This window comes from Sinohyriopsis cumingii, unplaced genomic scaffold, assembly GCF_028554795.1.
Source record: "Sinohyriopsis cumingii isolate HCF-2022 unplaced genomic scaffold, ASM2855479v2 utg001180l, whole genome shotgun sequence".
Classification (NCBI taxonomy): Eukaryota; Metazoa; Mollusca; class Bivalvia; order Unionida; family Unionidae; genus Sinohyriopsis; species Sinohyriopsis cumingii.
The window spans coordinates 388843-407359 of NW_028315969.1; the positions used below are offsets into that span (position 1 = coordinate 388843).

General features: G+C 37.4%; 1 protein-coding gene across 5 annotated transcripts in view; it reads right to left on the reverse strand.

The window, feature by feature from the left end:
* LOC149772738 (leucine-rich repeat-containing protein 14-like) overlaps window positions 1-15837 on the reverse strand; it is a 34234-nt gene extending 18397 nt beyond the window's left edge. The window contains exons 1-3 of one of the 5 annotated variants that reach the window (XM_089947363.1): window positions 15683-15837; window positions 7268-7923; window positions 1067-1246 (exon numbers count right to left, since the gene is read on the reverse strand). In XM_089947363.1, coding sequence (XP_089803489.1) covers window positions 1067-1246; window positions 7268-7724 — 637 coding nt within the window. In that variant the 5' untranslated portion in view covers window positions 7725-7923; window positions 15683-15837. Of the gene's footprint in view, window positions 1-1066; window positions 1247-7267; window positions 7924-14659; window positions 14877-15402; window positions 15475-15682 lie in introns of those variants that run through there. The other 4 variants (XM_089947365.1, XM_089947366.1, XM_089947364.1 and 1 more) reach the window with 4 other exon arrangements.
* Between the last annotated feature and the right edge of the window lie 2680 nt (window positions 15838-18517).

An 18517-nucleotide genomic window follows, 5' to 3' on the forward strand; every position in this document is an offset into this window, starting at 1 on the left:
TCACAAACTTGTCAATAATCTTTGTTGTTGTTGTTCTAGGGTTTTACGCCATTTTTCAGCACACGATAGGCTGTACATGGCAGCCAGTATTAATGGTGGAGGAAGAACCACCAACCCTCGAGAAGCTACTGGCAAGCTTTCTCACATACCCACATTAGCCGAATCCGAGACTCGAACCCACGCAGACAGAGGTGAGATGGCAGTGATCCGTAACGGAGAGCGCTTTAGACCACTCGGCCACTCGGTGCCCCATCAATAATCTTTAATACAGATGGCTTAAGCACTCTCATTCAAGACAATAATATGTAACAACCTTTGTTCATTTACATGCTTCTAGCATCTGTTTGATTTACCTATACTGGGTTGTTCCACTTTGTTGTCATTTTTACAAGTACAAATTAGCACAATGGGCTCACCCACTGCAGTCTTGAAATGCACAACACACCTTTTTGCCTTTTGATTTCCTTTATGTAAAGTGCCCAAAGTTTTACATCAGCCCCAATCATGACTGCTAGCCATTTATATATGCTACATGTAATGGGCATATACTGAAGTGTTTATTTTTCTTGTTTTGTTTTTGAAGATTACTGAAAACTGTATTTATCAAAACACAACCATATCAGGGGTTTTGGAGTAAAATTTGTGTTTTTAGCATGACATGCTGTGTCACAGCAGGTCAACATCTTGAAAATAAATTTCCACATTTTATCAGTGCAACTGAAATTTTCTCATGTAAAATTAGATTTTTTTTTACAAGCCCGATGGGCTCCTCACTTAGAACACTGGAGAGGCCTGATTTGAAATTACAGAGTCCCCAGGAATCAGCCTATCAGATTTTTGTGCACTGCAAAAGCCAGCCCTAGTGGATATATCAAATAAAGGTCCTCCCATGGTATGCACAGCTTTTATAATTGATGAATTCTTCATGTTTAGGAAAATTCTGAATTTTTTTGAGAAGCTTTTTCTTATTGTAATCCCATTTCAAATTTAAACAAAAATTTTTGACAGTCAGACTCTCAGGGATGATCAAAGGTGACACAATGTATATCAAATTTTGTACAATTACATGTATCATCTGGAAAAGTCTGATCCACTTCAAATCTCTCGTACTCTTGACCAGAAGCTTGTGAACAATGTCGACAGATCTTCTGCTGAGTGTCATTGTACATGTTGATCATGGATTTCTGTTGTGCCTCATTGTGAACCAGCATACAGTGTGTGGCTAAGTACAAGGCAATCACCTCCGCTGAAAAGACAGATAATCTTGTACTAATACAAATATAAGCTAAAAGGCAGCCCGACATGCAATATTATTTGGTCATAAAAGTAGTTGTAAATTTGACATTTGATAGACTTTGATAGCAGCTGTAAATATTGGTATACAGTAAAACCTTACCCAAGCCAAAAACCACTAGGCATTTTAAAACCACCCACAAAAACGACAACATTGAAAAGGCCAAATTGTTCCTTCAGTTGTATACAGTAAAACCCAAACCAAGCCAAAAACCACAAGGCATTTTAAAACCACCCAATAAAAAAGACAACATTGAAAAGGCCAAATTGTTCCTTCAGTTGTACACAGCAAAACCCAACGCAAGCCAAAAACCACTAGGCATTTTAAAACCACCCTACAAAAACAACCACATTGAAAAGGCCAAATTGTTCCTTCATTTGTATACAGAAGGCTTAATAATCTGACAACTTACTGCAAATCAGGACAGGTTTTATTTGTGAGATTTAGTGTATCAAACAGTAGTACTACTAAACATCTGAAACATGAAATTTAATCCAGGTAGTCATAATATGACCATGATTACAAGTATATCAATCCTATTTACAAACTTTGGCAAGACACATTTTTAATACAATGTTTACCATCAAATGGAGGTGATCTTATGCATAATCAAAATTTAATGTGAACAAGATAAATATGTCCAAAGGACATGGATGCTCCCTCATTCACTCTGCTTAAATAGGGATGAAAATAAATAAGACTTAAGAGCACTAATTATGGCTGAACATTCAAATGAACATTTAAAATGGATGACAAAAAAGAATGGGGCATAATTCTAAAGTATAAACAGCTTTTTATAACTCAACATTCACTTAATATCAATAATACGTATCAAGTTTCAGAGAAATTCGTAAAAAAAATTGACAGTTGCTCTTACAATAATTTTTATACATCAGGCCCAGAACTTATCATAAATTTTCTAGCGGGTAGGACTAGAGGACTGAGAAATTAATTAGGCACATACCCAGATTAACAAAACTTTTTACAAAATATCATTACTTCACACAAATGAATGTTAGACACATGCCCAGATTAACAACTTGTTTTACTTACATATTACCAACATTCATAATTCTTAAGTACAAAAATCTTGCTTAATACAAAACCAACAAGCTTACTTTAAAAATGTCCACTAGAAATTCAAAAGAAAAAGAATGACCAATTCTCAAAAATTAGCTATAAAAAATAAAGACAACTAAGTACACATTTTTGGGGCCTGATCATATGGAGAGAAAAAATAAAATGTCAAATACCTCATTGAACCAGGTTATCATGCAACTCCAATGAAATACGATTTAAGGTCGTACCCACCATGCTACAGTGAAGGCAGGATGAGTAGAATCTCATTATGACAGTATTAGCATTGTGCTGGTTTTCACAACAGATATCATCCTTTGAAAGAAATATGTGTGTGCTTGTTGATTTTTAACCCAATAAATATGGAATGGTTAATCATAAGGATTTTTATGACCATGGAATTACTATGGCAGCCTGAGAAGAATGTAAAACTGGTTTACAGTCTCTGACATTCACTTTACTTTATAATCTAAAGATATTTAAAGCCTTAGTTTGAAATATGAAAGTCAAATCCTAATTGTTCTAACCCTCTAGAGGAGTAAATGAATCTTAGGGTTTTATACAGTTACCTCTGAGAGAACTTTTCAAAACATGGCCATGTCAGGGGTGTAAAAATTGTGTTTTTAGCATGACATGCTTAGTCAAGGTAGTTCATCAACATCTTGTAAATAAATTTCTGCATTTCATCAGTACAACTGAAGCTTTCTCATGTAAAATTATTTTTTTTGAAAAGTCCTCGCCTGATAATTTGAAAAATAACATATAATATTGTAAACAGATATGGACTGTGATGATTGTAACTTTACTAGCCCTAATACAATTAAAATTATGAAAACTATTAGTCTGACAGGAAATTTACTATCCTCATGATAGTGGACTATCTCTAATTTTGAGCTATATATATGGTTTATACATTAAAAACAACACATGCAAAGGTCTCACTAGGATTTTACAATTGGGAGTCCAGGACTCCTATTTTGGTAAAAATAGGAGTCCAACCAGAAGAAGTTGCAGTCCCCTCCCATAAGCATATTGGGGCATACCTGAAGTGGCTGGACGTCCAAATGAGAAGAACCAGTGGTTGTCATTAAGCTTACTTTTCCAAATTCTTTACACCACTGACATATAGCTGTTGTTTGTCCATTACAATCAAGACTGAATTTTATCAATTCAAAGAAAGGCCTTATTTAGAACACTAAGCCAGGCATCACACTTCCTTACACTTGGCTACTGTTCCATCTAAACAATTAGTTCTAGCAACTTTAGCACTCATCTGAATCTCATTACAGCCTTTGTCAATTTGCCCTTTAACCCCAAAATACTTATCCAAATTTGCAAACAGCATTTTGTCTAAGTATTGACATCCCTTGATTTTGAGGTCATATGTACTGCTTATTCAGCTACACTAAGAAATGAACAAGATAATGAAAGCTAAAGTTGTTTACTTGATGTACTATTATAATGACCACATGTACATCACTGGGTCTTTTTGACTCTGAATTCAGTGATTGTTAATATCAGCACATTTTCCGACCACTCAGCACTTAGTCTAAGTCTTGGAAATTGCTGCCCAGCTATTGCATCATGTTCTTTTGATGTACTCTTATAATGACAACATGTACATCTGGGAACTTTTCCTCCACTGAATTATGTCATTATAAATATCAGTACAGTTAAAATGATCAGTTGATCAACACATTTTCCCATTCAGCAGGTGGCTGAAGCAGGACTAACAAGCCACTGAATTTGCCACCCAGCTATTGCGTGCATATGGAGGGACTCCTGCATATGTGATTTTCTGCATCCCAGATAAAAGATTTGCATCCAAATATGCGTGATTAAGCATTTCCGAGACCTCTGACATGGGCATAACTCTAAAAAGCTCATCAGTGTTAATGACAGAACCAGATGTACATGTTTCGTGTTAGATGTATACACCATCTACAGATTAGCTCGGGGCCCCAAGTGGCCGAGTGGTCTAAAGCGCTCACCGTTCCGGATCACTTACCTCTGTCTGCGTGGGTTCGAGTCCAAGGCTCGGCTAGCATGGGTACGTGGAAAAGCCTGCCAGTAGCTTCTCGTGGGTCGGTGGTTCTTCCCTGGGTTTTCCAGGGTTCTTCCTCCACCTGTTATACTGGCCACCATGTATAGCCTATCTTTTGCTGAAAAATGGCATTAAACCCTAGAACAACAACAACAGATTAGCTCCCTTTGCCTCCCCCTTTTACTGGATATTTACCAGTTTAAGCTTGAACAAAAGCTACAACAGGATGCTTAAATTTCCAGGAAATGGGAGGGATTGACAGAAATGGGATCATAATGCCAGTAGACAGCATGGATTATGAGTGTGGTTGTAGGAACAACCCTGGGAGGTTGAATGAACACATCATGTACTGAGACTGACGGGCAACACATCATGCACTGAGACTGACAGGCACTAAGTCCCTAGTTAGGCATACTGGGGGATGTACATGTATACCAATGGGATACCTAAAGGATGGAACAATTCCCCTATTACATCCAAGACAGTTGTTCAAAGGTAGGAAGTAGGCAAGAAAGGAACTCACATGTAGCAAATATCTAAGATGTGATTTCTTTAATATTTCATCTCATCAGGTTCTCTTATCAGTGAAAGATATGGTGGAACAAAAATGTTTAACCAATGTTGCCATTTTTCATCTTCCCTCTTGGCAGGAAATGATGACTGCTGATGGCAGAAAAATTGGGAAATCTTGAGAGAGGGAGGGGCCACATTGTTCAACTCTTACTATGCTGTCATTGATTCAGTGGTGGGATGAAGAATAAAGTCTTGAGCATCCAAAGGCCTATAGCTTGTGCATTTCTCCCTGCCATTCATCTGATTCAGCAAGATCATGGGCCAAATTCCCTCTAATCAGCCTGTAGATGCACTGCAATGATTGGACAAAGTAGCATACTTTTTAAGCCCAAAGCATGTCTTGTGCGTGTCCTCCAACACCTTGAATTTCTTGCATTTGGTACCTTTAGTTACCATCATTTACCTACAGTAGTGCTGAAAAGAATATCTTAGCATTCAAACCAGGATACCTTTTGGCAAATATTTGAACAGATAATTGGTATATTCATTTGTTTCCAGAGTGAGTTTGGCTGCAATTTGTAACAGGAACAAACAAGGCAAAATGTAAACTATGCAACACTGAATTATTTTAACAACTTCAAAACTTCCACGTCACCTGAAATTCAAACCCTGACTCATAAGGTAATCATAATTTTAAATTTGTGAATAGTCACACTGATTACAACTTTGACATTTCTAATCAAGATAGTCTTAAAAAGGTAATTACAATAGTTGATGAAAAACATGGTACAGAATAGGGGTCATATTAAAGCCACCAAAGTCTTATATAACAATCAACCAAATTTGTGAACTGTTGTTGGGCAGCTGTTAAAAGCCCGGAGCATTTATAGTCAATCCCACCAACTGTTACCACTCCACCTACCCCACCTCCATTCAATCATCTATCCTCAGAAGGTAAACATCAATGTATTTCCATACTTGGTCATTTGGCTTGTTTTTAAGTCTTCTCACTTACACACTCTAGAATGACCACTATGCCTAAAATCTGATACTAAACTTTATTTTTTTATTATAAAAGTCTGTAATGCAAATTGTCAGCTTTAAATCACCGAATTAAGATGATTTTAGAATAGACCCATTTAATTGTATGGGTCAAGAGACTGTTGTTACAACAAGACCTACATCTCTTTGGTTTTGCTGTACATTAGCACAAAATAATAGATTTCAGCATACATCTTAATTTGTGTACAGATAATTTCACTTTTATTTCACTTTGTCTTTTGTATGCCTTTCTAAAAATAACCTGTTTGTTGAGAATCCTTCTTTGCTCATGAAACCAAATGGTTTACTGCCAAACTTGGTTGAGGCTGGAATCTGGTCCCCTGGTAGAGGTTACATTATACAGAAGCCATTTCATTGCAATGTATATTCAAGATAAGCTCAACACCAGTAAATGGGTTTCAGTTCAAATAATTATTTATCAAGTCTAAATATGTGTTTCTTATGGCTCAGCAAAATCTCTGAATGTCTGACTTGCCCATTTTGTTGTCAGTCCTGTCAGACATGTCTAGAATATTACTAGCCTGATAAGTCTAAAGACCTGCAATTAACATACCTAAATTTAATTTAATTAAATCAGCCACATATCACTGCAATTTTGATTGTAAACATAATCACTTCCCATTTACATTTGTTAGATAATCCCTGCATTTAACTGAACAGCTTATAAAGTTTTTCTGCCTTTTTTTACAATCTGTATTCAGTACTAAAGACACATTTAAGGCTGTACTGAGATTGAAGATTAAAAGAGAAAATAACCTATACATTTAAGTTTTAGTTTAAAACTTCCGAAACTTTTGTTATTTATTCAGGACCCCTGAAATGGAATATAATTAGATTTTGATGTCTTACCCACAGATAAAGCCATTTTTTAATACAGCTTGGCACAGAGTGGAGGGTGACAAGGAATCATACAAAGAGAATAAGATGGATTTGATACCCTAATTAAGAATGATTATCTAAATGCCTTTAACAAATATTCAAATTGGAAAATTAGGTATTTGTTTGAGCTTTATCTACAGGACAATGAAAAGTGAATCACCAATGAAAGAGACCAAAATGTCAAAACTAGCAAAACACTGCACTGAAAGACTTAAAAGGCTACATTAAAGTAAAGTTCAACAGCATCTGCTATGACAAAAATTATTAAGGTATGCATAATGGTGCCAAACAATTGACAAAATAAATCTATAAAATAAACATTATGTACAAACTTTATATGTGTACAGGTGTCACCGGGTAATATATTTATCAGTGAAATAACACCAGTATAAACCAACCTGTTGGGTGCCCAGACAAATCCAAAAACCGTAACTTTGTTGGGTATTTCTTCTTCAGACTTTCAAAGAATGAATGCACAATGGAAGTTGTATACTGTAAGCTCTTCTTGACTGTGTTTTTTAGCAAATTTTGATCATAGAGAAGGTTTAAAGACTGGAATGGAGGTGGTGCCAAATTCTTCAGTCCAAGAGATCTAAATGGCCATCGTGATACTAGAACATCTATCGCACGGTCTCTGCCATTCTCAATTGCTTCTTGCATTAGTGGCACAAACAGTTCTGTGGGGAGCACGGAGATAGCTCTGCTTGTTACTGTCGCATCTTTGATGATTTTACAGGCTGCAAGTTTGACTAAGGACTTGACTTGTTTACATTGTCTCTGGTTATATAAGTAGTCCTTTAAATCAAGTGGGTAGAGTGGACCATAAAAACTGTCATACCATTCTAATGACTGCATTCTCCAGAGAGATTAAGAAATACATTCATTATCTTGAATCATTTTCCGCTAAACCAGAAAATTATAGTCAACATGTCTATTCAATACATCAAAATATCAGCACTCATCACTGGAAGTTTCTACTGAGTCTTGGTGACAGAAAGGTATTACATCTTCAGCTTCATGTTTTAACTCTGCATTATTTCTTTGTTCCAGAAATCTGAAACAAAAAGAGACAAATCAGCATACATCTAAATTATTATTAAGCTGTTGTTTTCATGGAATAAAATATCATTTTAATTCCAGATATTTGTAAATTAGACTATACCATCCATTTATCACCCTTAAAAGGCAGACTTTATAATCTGAAAACTACTTTGTTAATTGTACCTTTATCTATTCTATCAAGACCCACCCACCCCAATCAAGTTCACAGAGTAAAAGAACCCCTGGCAACAATCCAGTTAAAAAATATAAATTGATTAATGAAATGACTATATTCTTGTGCAATATTTATATCTTTCATGCTTTTTGTTTTTTAAAACAGGTACTGTTTAGGTGGATGCAATACTATATCATACTACAAAATACATGTGGACAATAAAATCAAACAAAAATAAGACAGTGATCAGTAAAATTCTACATTGTATAATTACTGAGTAAACATCATTAGAGTTTTCCCCTTGTTGGTAATAGCCAAAGGAAAGACCCAAAGACTGTTCTAAACCAACACAACACTGTCCCAAAACACACACAAACCTACCCAGGATACATGTAAACAATTATACAATTCTCTCTCTCTGCTTATAGATCCACAAAAGTTTGAGTTTGTAAAACAGATATTGGATTCAGAATCTTGCCTAACTTCATGCAGTTCAAGTGTTCAAAATGGTACTATCTACAGAACACAAGAGAAAAACACCCTGACAGCTACATTGTATAAAACAACACTGTCTTACATATACAGGGGCTAAACAGTTTCACATGGTTAGATCATATTATCTGTAAATGTAGACAAGATGAGAATACCCATGATAAAGGCAGTTATATGCTGACATCTACACCAGTAACTAGATGTGGTACAAAACATGAAACAGCTCCTAAAGTCTCGTGCAATAAAAGCAACACCCCTCCAGAATGTCAGGCAATTACAAGCTCCATAAATCATGACCATTACAGTGATGGCTTAAACCATAATGATTTTTCCATGTGTGTACATCAAAAAACAATTAGGAACTTGGAGGCCCAAAATGAAGAATTAAAACTACAGTTACATGCAATTAAGTCTGCACAGGGAAGGATTAATGAGCAAGTAACCTCATGTGAAATAGCAATTCAGACAGGCTCCCAAATAGAAACAATGTCAGATGCTCAGACACAGAGAATCCCAATACCAGCCAAAAGAAAATGTAAAATGACCATGCAAGTAACAACTGATACCCAAAGTAATCCTGCATTGCAAACAACAGTTGCAATGCAGTCATGTGTCACCCAGCAACAGTAATAAGTGTTCACCCATGACCCTCAGCTCAGACAAGTATGATGCCTGCACCAACAACTGCAATTCCCAGTGCTCAGACAAATGTGTCAACATCAGCTCACACAACTGAGACACCAATTTCAGCACCCCTTCCTCCAAAAGATGTGTCTGAAATACAAACCAGAGTCTAACACGTGAAATCACAAGCCAGAAAAGATAGGACTCTAATAATTGGCTCCTCAATATTGAAAACTATGATACCATGGAGACTTCTTAATACAGATGTACAGACTCCAAGAGGTGCAAAAATCAACAACATCAAGGACTGATCTAACAAAATGCAACCAAATTATTATTTTCATAGGTGGAAATGATGCTAGTGATGGAAGGTCACAAATCAAATCAGAACAGATTTGAAAGTTTACTGTATGCAGCTAGGTATTGTAGCCCAAATACTGGTAAAATAATGAGATCAGGACTACCTCCTTGTGTGGACACCAGGGTGAAAGAAATCAATGATCTGATAATTGACCTATGTGAAGACTTTAACCTACAGTACATTCCACAATACACATCTTTCTTTCATCAGAACCAGGATGTCAACCTTAGTCTCTACCACCGAGACAAAATTCATTTAAGTAGAAAAGGAACCTCCCAACTACTGAGAAATATTAACATGTATGCCCCATTTTCAGGCACTATAATGAAGAGTACAGTCTCTACTGTCAAGAAACTGGGCATGTGACACAGGTATGTCATCATGGCAAACATATTCAGTGCTTCAGATGTCATAAATTTGGACACAAACAAAGACTCTGTCAATCAATGATTATACATACTAGGAAGCTGGCAAAAAGAATGCCTGTGCTCCATTTATATAAAAAAAAATCTAAATATACCCAAGTGAGACTCTTGACTCTAACTATTCAATGGATACTATTATAAATGCACAAAAAGTTAATGGATTTTCAGGGTCTGTATGTGACTTTGAAGATGCTAATATATATATGATCATTTAAATATAGAAATAGGACGTAAGAATGATAAAAGTAGTATGGAGACAACCTCACTGAGTACCCCATTGCATGATTACATACATATAATTGATGTGAAACTAAATACAAAAGGTTTTAACATAGGTCATTTAAATATACAAGGTATAGTGGGAAAAATAGACCAGCTTAAGTTAATGTTGTCTTCCAAGGAAAATAATATACATGTTTTAGGACTCACTGAAACCAAATTAAATGCTAACCACAATGATAATCTATTTCACTGTCAAGGCTACAATAAACCATTATGCAGGGGCAGAGAGACAGCAGGGGGATGTCATGTTGTATACATTAGGGAAGATGTAAATGCTGAAAGGCAATTTGACTTGGAGTCACAAGAAATGAGAGCATCTGGGTGGAAATTTCTCAAAATAACACAAAATCATTCCTAGTTGGTTTCATTTATAAGCCACCTTCCTCTAAAGCCATTTGGAATGATAACTTTTTGAAACAAATGGAAAATGTTCTTGCACAGGAGAAAGAAACATATATACTCAGCGATATAAATAAGGACCTTCTCAATACTCAAATAAGGAACAACTGGATGGAATTTTTTTAATCATTAGGCCTAGCCCAGCTGGTAAATGAGCCCACAAGGGTAACAGAAAAATCAAGCACTCTTTTTGATCACATTTATACCAACCTACCAGACAATGTGGCGTGTGTTAATGTTCAAAATGTTGATCTTAAAGGCTTACTTTATACTTAAAGTGCATTAGCAGTGGACTCTGCTTATTGGCAGCGACCAGACCAATTGGGACGCAATCTTTATCGCCCTGGCTGACAAAACAAACCTCATCCTGTCCAAGCATGGGAGACAGTTCTTCTGTATTGTAGCTGTGCAAAACTGGGAAATCAATATGTTTAATGTGATGAACATTTTGCACTCTAATTAACTTTACTGGGACAGTGGTTATAAGACGCTTACCTTCTGACGACGAACTACACTTAGGAAGTAGACGAAGGTATAGTCCACTTCAACGTGTATTGAAGCCATCTTTTTTTAAATGTTCTGTTAATTGTTCTAAGGTTTTGATACTTCTGTAGACTTCATACTGTCTTTTTTCATAACAAGCTGAACCATGCATTGCAATATACAGCATAGTTTGCAAAAGCAATGGTTGCTCCTCTTCGATTTTTGGCTGACCATATCTGGGCCTGATATTCAGTTTTGTGTGCAGTTCAGGATTATCTTCCAACAATTAAGCATTCAGTTTTTATTTTTTCAAATCCCTTGCTTTCTGGGATCTTCTTTGATCATCAATCTTCCTCTTTACTTTCTTTTCCAACTCAGTTTTTATTTTATCTTTTATCTCTTAAGTTCTGCTCATTTGAAAGTTATCCATTGTTTCTGCCAATTATACAAACCAGTGAGGTCAGAATTTACATCAATTTGGGGCTTCAAATGCAATTGAACAGTAACATTTCTTGGAGTAGCCAAATGGCTTGTAGAAGACAATGTTTCAGAAGTAATCATATTCAAGACATCAGTCAGTTGTTCAATGAACCCTAAATTATCCCAAGTAGAAACTCTTTTTGAAACTAATGGTGCTTGTTTTTTCCAAAAGTTAAGAAGTGATCCTTTTTTCGTAACAGAGATTGCCTTGAGCTCTTGCAACATATGATTAACTTTTTCAGCCAGATCTGTGTCATTCTATATACTATTCCAATTTAAAATAAGTTCATCTTGGCACATCTTTTTGGTTTTTGTAGGATATGCATGCACATAAGCATTAAATAAAAAGTTATATAATTTATTTGTATTGCTATGGGCTGCTGAAAAGTCATGAAAATTAAAATTAACGTAACACTGGACACCTTACGATGTACGGTTTCAATTGCATACATGTTACTAGTGCCGCATGCTGGCTCAATCCTCAAAGATCTTCTCTCCCATCATCCTGTCTTTCTTAGACAGCTTTTTTAAATGTCATCGAGCTTCAAAGACTCTTTGTACTAGTAGGACCATTTATAATCTAGCACTTCAGGGGTGTCAACAAAATGTTTGCAGTAAAAAAAGAAAAAAGCTGACATTTGATATATTTATTCCCTTTGATGTGCAGCATCCCTGCATGACATAGGGCCGAATCTTGGCACTACTCAACTAATTACATTTGTTGTTTTTTCACATAAAAAAATATTAAAATATTAAACGTTCAATGCGAACCAAATACCGTTTTTCAGGTAGCTAAACTCATGTGTCTTTGATCTCGTCAAGCTGTTGTCAGGATGGTGATGACTTGTTAGCCTATTGTTTCACTTTTCTAAAATCTAAGTTGATCACCAGTAGGCCTGCAGTTTGTTTTAGTCTACATTTTGTTTTTAAAGTGTGTATTACATTATATTAAAGAAAGAATTACATAATTAAAAAAAAAAAGTTTAAACCAGTTAAAGGCTATAACAATTACCCAATAGTTCATCCGAGATAACAATATTAATATAACTCGTCCATGAGAGATTTGTTATCTATTGCAGATCAAAATGGACTGAGGATGCAATCACAAAATCTTTTTTGTTGTGACATTTTTTAAAGAAGTGTTCCAAACTCATATTTATTGTGACATAACATTTCTTCACCCCCTCCCTCGTCACACTTTGTCACAAAATTGTGACCCCCTTCTCCCCCCTCACTGCATGAAGTCACATGTGAATGACCCCTTTGGTGATTACTGACAAGGGAAAAAACTTACTTAATATGTACTAGCATTGAGGTCTTATACTGGAGGACTATATACAATGCAGAATTTTACTGATCACTTTGTTTGTTTGTTTGTTTGTTTTTATTTCATTGTATACATGTATCCTGGGTGCGTGAGAGTGTTTTGGGACAGTCTTGTGGTGGTTAGCAGTCTTTAGACCGTCTTACAAATATCTGGAATTAAAACGATATTTTATTTCATGAAAATAATAACGTAATACTAATCCTATATACAGTTACTGCAAATACTATATTTGTTACAAATAAGGACATATTTTACTACATTCAGAAATATGGTATATTTTGCATAACACTGAATGCATTGCCTTGTGCAGCTTGAGTTGTCATAGTCCTACAATGCAAGACATAGCACGTTTTTTGTTTTAGTGCATGGCTGAGCAAATTTTTTTTTAACCACTAGTCCAGGACAAGTGGTTTCAGAAAATTCACTAGTCCCACCTTTCTCTTCACTAGACCCACCTTATTTTTCACTGGTCCCAAAATGGTAATCACTTGCCGAGATTTGATGAGAAGTATGTGCTTAATCCATAGAAAAAACAAACAAAACGATATACAACATAATTATTTCTTAAAAGAATTTAATTTTTCAAAAACATTGATTGTTATACATTTGGCTTCTTCTGGTTCATGTATATATGTTTTAGCTGATGGATTTGAAAATATGTCCATGTATATGTCTGCCACCTGCACCAGCACTAAGCCAGCAGTTGATAGCTGTGTCTGGGTTAAAGTCCTCAAGCTCTGGTCCATTTGCAGAAATGTTCATTAGCATTTGTAAACTCTTTTGGTTTAAGGAATTCTTAAAGAAGTCTTGATTAAGTTCATTGAACTAAATCCACGTTCACACTCAGAAATAGCTACCACACATTCAGTATCCGTCTTATGTTTTATTCCTCCATTTTCAAACAAATTTACCTTCGCCGAAATTACCTTACTTGTGAAAATAATTTAGCAAACTCATTTTATCCACAGAGTAGGTATCAGCTTGCTTGCTTGCTTAACAACTACTTCTAAAGTGATCATAACATCAATTTTCTCTTTTAAATACGAACTGAAACAGCTCATTAATTAGCGTAATTGCTTCGCTTCAAACACAATATCGCACATGGAAGTTAATCATCTGTATAATCAATTATAAATTAAAGAATCATTACTGTCATTTAATCAGTTCATAAAGGAAACCAACACTGATGTCGATAAAGTACCTTTCATTAATTTAATTACACTGACTTGCTGGATTAAAATCATAGTGAGCCGCTCATTATGATCTAGATTGAGTAAACTCATTGCAAGAAAACCGCTTACAACACTGCTAATTGATCATACTGGCTTTCTTTTGTTTGACGTGTTTTGATTTGCCGATAATTTGGTCGCTTAGCCCAATATGCAGTCAAGCGGTAAAAGATGTAAATGTATACACGAAGAGGGGTAGAATCAATTATTCAGTACACCCAGAGGGCATGATTGGCCAAATAAAGGCAGATATAGTGATTAGAGCACGAAAATAAGGACTAGCCCGACCTTTTTAAAAAGCACTTGTCCCGGACTAGCGACTTGGAAAATTTTACTTGCCCGACTTCAAAAATGACTGGTCCGGGACGTCGGGCTATGGGATTTGCTCAGCTCTGTAGTGCTATGTCTTACTACCAAAATAACGGCCTTGTATAGCGTGTTCTAGTGCTAATATTAGTACCCTTAATCGTACCTCGTGGACAGGTCACAACAAATCAAGATGAGGCTACGACATCGTAGCTAAGCGTGTTCCGAGTCGGTTGACATCGGAATAAGTAGTCAAACTTTCAGGAATATCTCACACACCTGGCAGCCTTTATCGACACTCTTCTACTGATTTATGTGAAATTAATATACTTATTATGCTGTCTTTACACAGGCACTTGATTCTGGGGAAACTAACGTGTACACTCAACATATAACACTGAATGCGTAGATAGTATCAGAAACTTAGATCGGAGTCATCGAGGGGTCAGATTTTGACTGGCGAGAGTTAGGTACCTTGTGTTATATGGTGAGTGTACACATTAGTTTCCACAGAATCAAGTGCCTGTGTGTCTTTACCCTGGCGGAATGAAAATATGACACTGGCAAATGGACGCATTTTCATGTTCTATCGACATACATTTGAATTTGTTGCAATGCGACAGTAGTCGAGATATGCCGAAGTATGTTTAATAAGGTTGATGTTGGGGATATGGTTCTTGAACGAAACGAAACGTTGCTTACAGTTCAAATTGGCATAACATTTTTTGTATTCGCTTCGTTAAAGATTAATAATTCAACTTTACTCAATTTCGGCATTCCCGGCTTCCATCGCTGTCCAGCCAACTGAAATGTAGGCCAACGAAACTTGAAAACAGGTCCATTTCTTTTGTGAGAATTTGAATTTCACCCACCCACCCCCGAACAAAATTATCGGGTGATGTATCTTACGCTGTAGGACTAGAGTTGTCAGAATATCACAAGTTTAGAATTTGTGCGATCCCAAGTGTTACAAGCCTCACTACTATAGTCTACAATCACAGGGGCTCGTTACAAAGAAAATCAAGGGATGGGGGTTCTAACCTGTAATAATATAACATATTATATTATTACAGGTTAGAACCCCCATCCCTTGATTTTCTTTGTAATGAGCCCCTGTGTCTACAATGAAATACGCCTCCACTAGCACATGATTCGGTGGGGGGGGGGGGGAACTAATGTGTACACTCACTAATGAAAGGTTCATGTCCTAAATTGGTTTAAAACCCGCTGTCTTCTCTGTGCACACAATTTTCGGTTTCTGCGTATTATAGTATCAGGCCTGCGTCCGGTACCTATGATTGGTGGTGGCGATATTGGGCTCAACTTCGAATAGACCATTTCTCGAGAAATCGCGCACAACAACCTGAAATTCCAAATTGTTGCGCCCTTTCTCAAGAAATTGTATGGTCGTTGGTTCCAACTTGGAATAGCCATTTCTCGAGAAATTGCGCGCAACAACTTGGAATTCCAAATTAATCGGTGTGTGTACTTTGAAATTACATTAAATATAAAAATAAAAACTGTAAGCAGCGGGGGGTCGGGGGGTGGGGAGAGTAACACACCCAAAAAAAATGGCGGCCGAGTTTTGGGTGGAGCCCCTCATCAAAGCCCCGTTTTGCAAAGTGGGGGCTAAAAAAAATGTTCTTTTAGCCAAGTAGTGTATATTCGTTAAACTATCCAAAGGCCGATCCAAGGCTTGTATACACGATGACGCTACCGATATTCCGGGGGGCCCCGAGTGGCCGGGTGATCTAAAGCGCTCACCGTTCCGGATCACTGCCATCTCACCTCTGTCTGCATGGGTTCGAGTCCAAGGCTCGGCTAACGTGGGTATGTGGGAAATCCTGCCAGTAGCTTCTCGTGGGTCGGTGGTTCTTCCCTGGGTTTTCCAGGGTTCTTCCTCCACCAGTTTTACTGGCCGCCATGTATAGCCTATCTTGTGCTGAAAAATGGCGTTAAACCTTTGAACAACAACAAGAGGCACTCCGGCGGTTCTGTTCTCGACCAGAACCAGAATCACCTGAAGGGACAACCGAAAGTGGCCTTGCCACTCGCGATCGACTTCGTAAAAAACAAAGTGACAATGTGACTGCTTAATAGCCGGTAATTCAGGATAAACTTGGTCCAAACAACATCCAAGCTGATGTAGATCGACTAGAAATTCTGATTGGTGGAAGACGAGCCGGTAACAATTCCCACGAAATCATTAATGAAGCAGCTGCTATTTATCCGCGTTTATTTACCGGTAGCGTCTATCGGTCGCTGATAGATGAAATTACCGACGATTATTACAGTGAGTGATCAATTAGATCGGCGATAACAAAATAACATAATTATACACAATGCCCAACGTAGACCTGAAAACCTCAGGGTGACAAATTCACCATTACCGGCTTATAAAATGATCTAAGGAGATGCACTCAATGATGTTATTCAAGGTTTATTTAGAATGATAGCCCCCAAAAGCTATCCCGATTGCGAAACAATTAGGTATGAAAGCCATCGACGTTGTTTGTAATTGCTGGTAAAGCATTCTCAGCGATCAAAGGCAGAATCACGCAATTAGTGCGACGAAAACCACAGCCAGTAAAACTGCCCAGCACCGAAGCGATGCCACCAAGAGTCAGCAAATAATAAATCACGCTGCAAATGAGCGGATGAAAGAATTAGATGGAGTGCCATCACCGACAAAACAACAAGTAGCCGCCGAGAGAGAAAAAAATATAACAGCCAGTCTAATAGCGGGATCTGGTATGGCTCGACGGTCGTTTTAGAAAACAACGAATATAAATAAAAATGTTCAAGTGTGTATCTTATTCAGCATTTGATATGGACTCAGCGGTCCTCAAAGATGAATCAGTGCGTGATTATCAGTATTATTCTTATGATACACGTGTAGCTGACGCACGTGGACGATTCGAACTACAAGTGTTAGACTCAAGCATATATTACCTGCACGCCCAGGCATTCATTGAGATCGAAGGTGAACTTTTAAAAGCAGATGCTACAAGCATACGGAATTTTAGATCGAGTTGGTGTGTTAACAGTGGTGTTATGACGTTCTTTAACAGTGCCACATACATCATTGACGAAAAAAAGAAACTATTGAATCATGTCTCGAAAACGTTGACGTTGCCACGACGATACTCGGCCTCGCAAGATATTCCGATGATTATTCAAGGTCCGCTGGTTCATCAGTGATGTTCGACAAGGACAACAGTGATCACCCCGACAGTCGCAATGTTATAACGAACATTGCTGGATATGTAGTGACATCGATGAATAAAAATTTTAAGTTAGGGTTTGCGGCACGTCGATCGATATCAAATGAAAATGAAGAATTTTCATGTGTACTTCCGCTGTCACATATCTTTAGAATTTGTAGAAATGTCAGAAAAGTTATTTTCGGTTCTAAACACACAATAGTACTAGTTCGAAAAGCCACGGACAACGATGCAATCTGGCATCATGATGGTAAAGTGAAACTGACAAAGCTTTCGTTGAGGATGCCAACGATGAAACCATCACTTGTTGAAGATTTTTGTTGTTGTGGGGTTTAACACCATTTTTCAGCACAAGATAGGCTATACATGGCTGCCAGTATTAATAGTGGAGGAAGAACCCGGGAAAACCCCGGAAAGAACCACCGACCCACGAGAAGCTACTGGCAAGCTTACACACATACCCACATAGGCTGAACCCGAGACTCAAACCCACGCACACAGAGGTGAGATGGCAGTGATCCGTAACGGTGAGCGCTTTAGACCACTCGGCCACTCGGGATCCCCTTGTTGAAGAACAACGGCTGCTCTCTTTCATGGATAGCGGCGGTAAGTCAACGCTGTCGTGGTTGAGGAACACTACGTACAGCGTCCAGAGTAACGTTGCTGGGTTATTCACATGGCAGATAGCATCACAACAGGGAGTTCCAGCACCATACAAATCGGGTATTCAACATTACCAACACGGACAACATCGGATCCACCAATATGCGGTCCAGAAGTGCTTCTTGTACTTAACACCA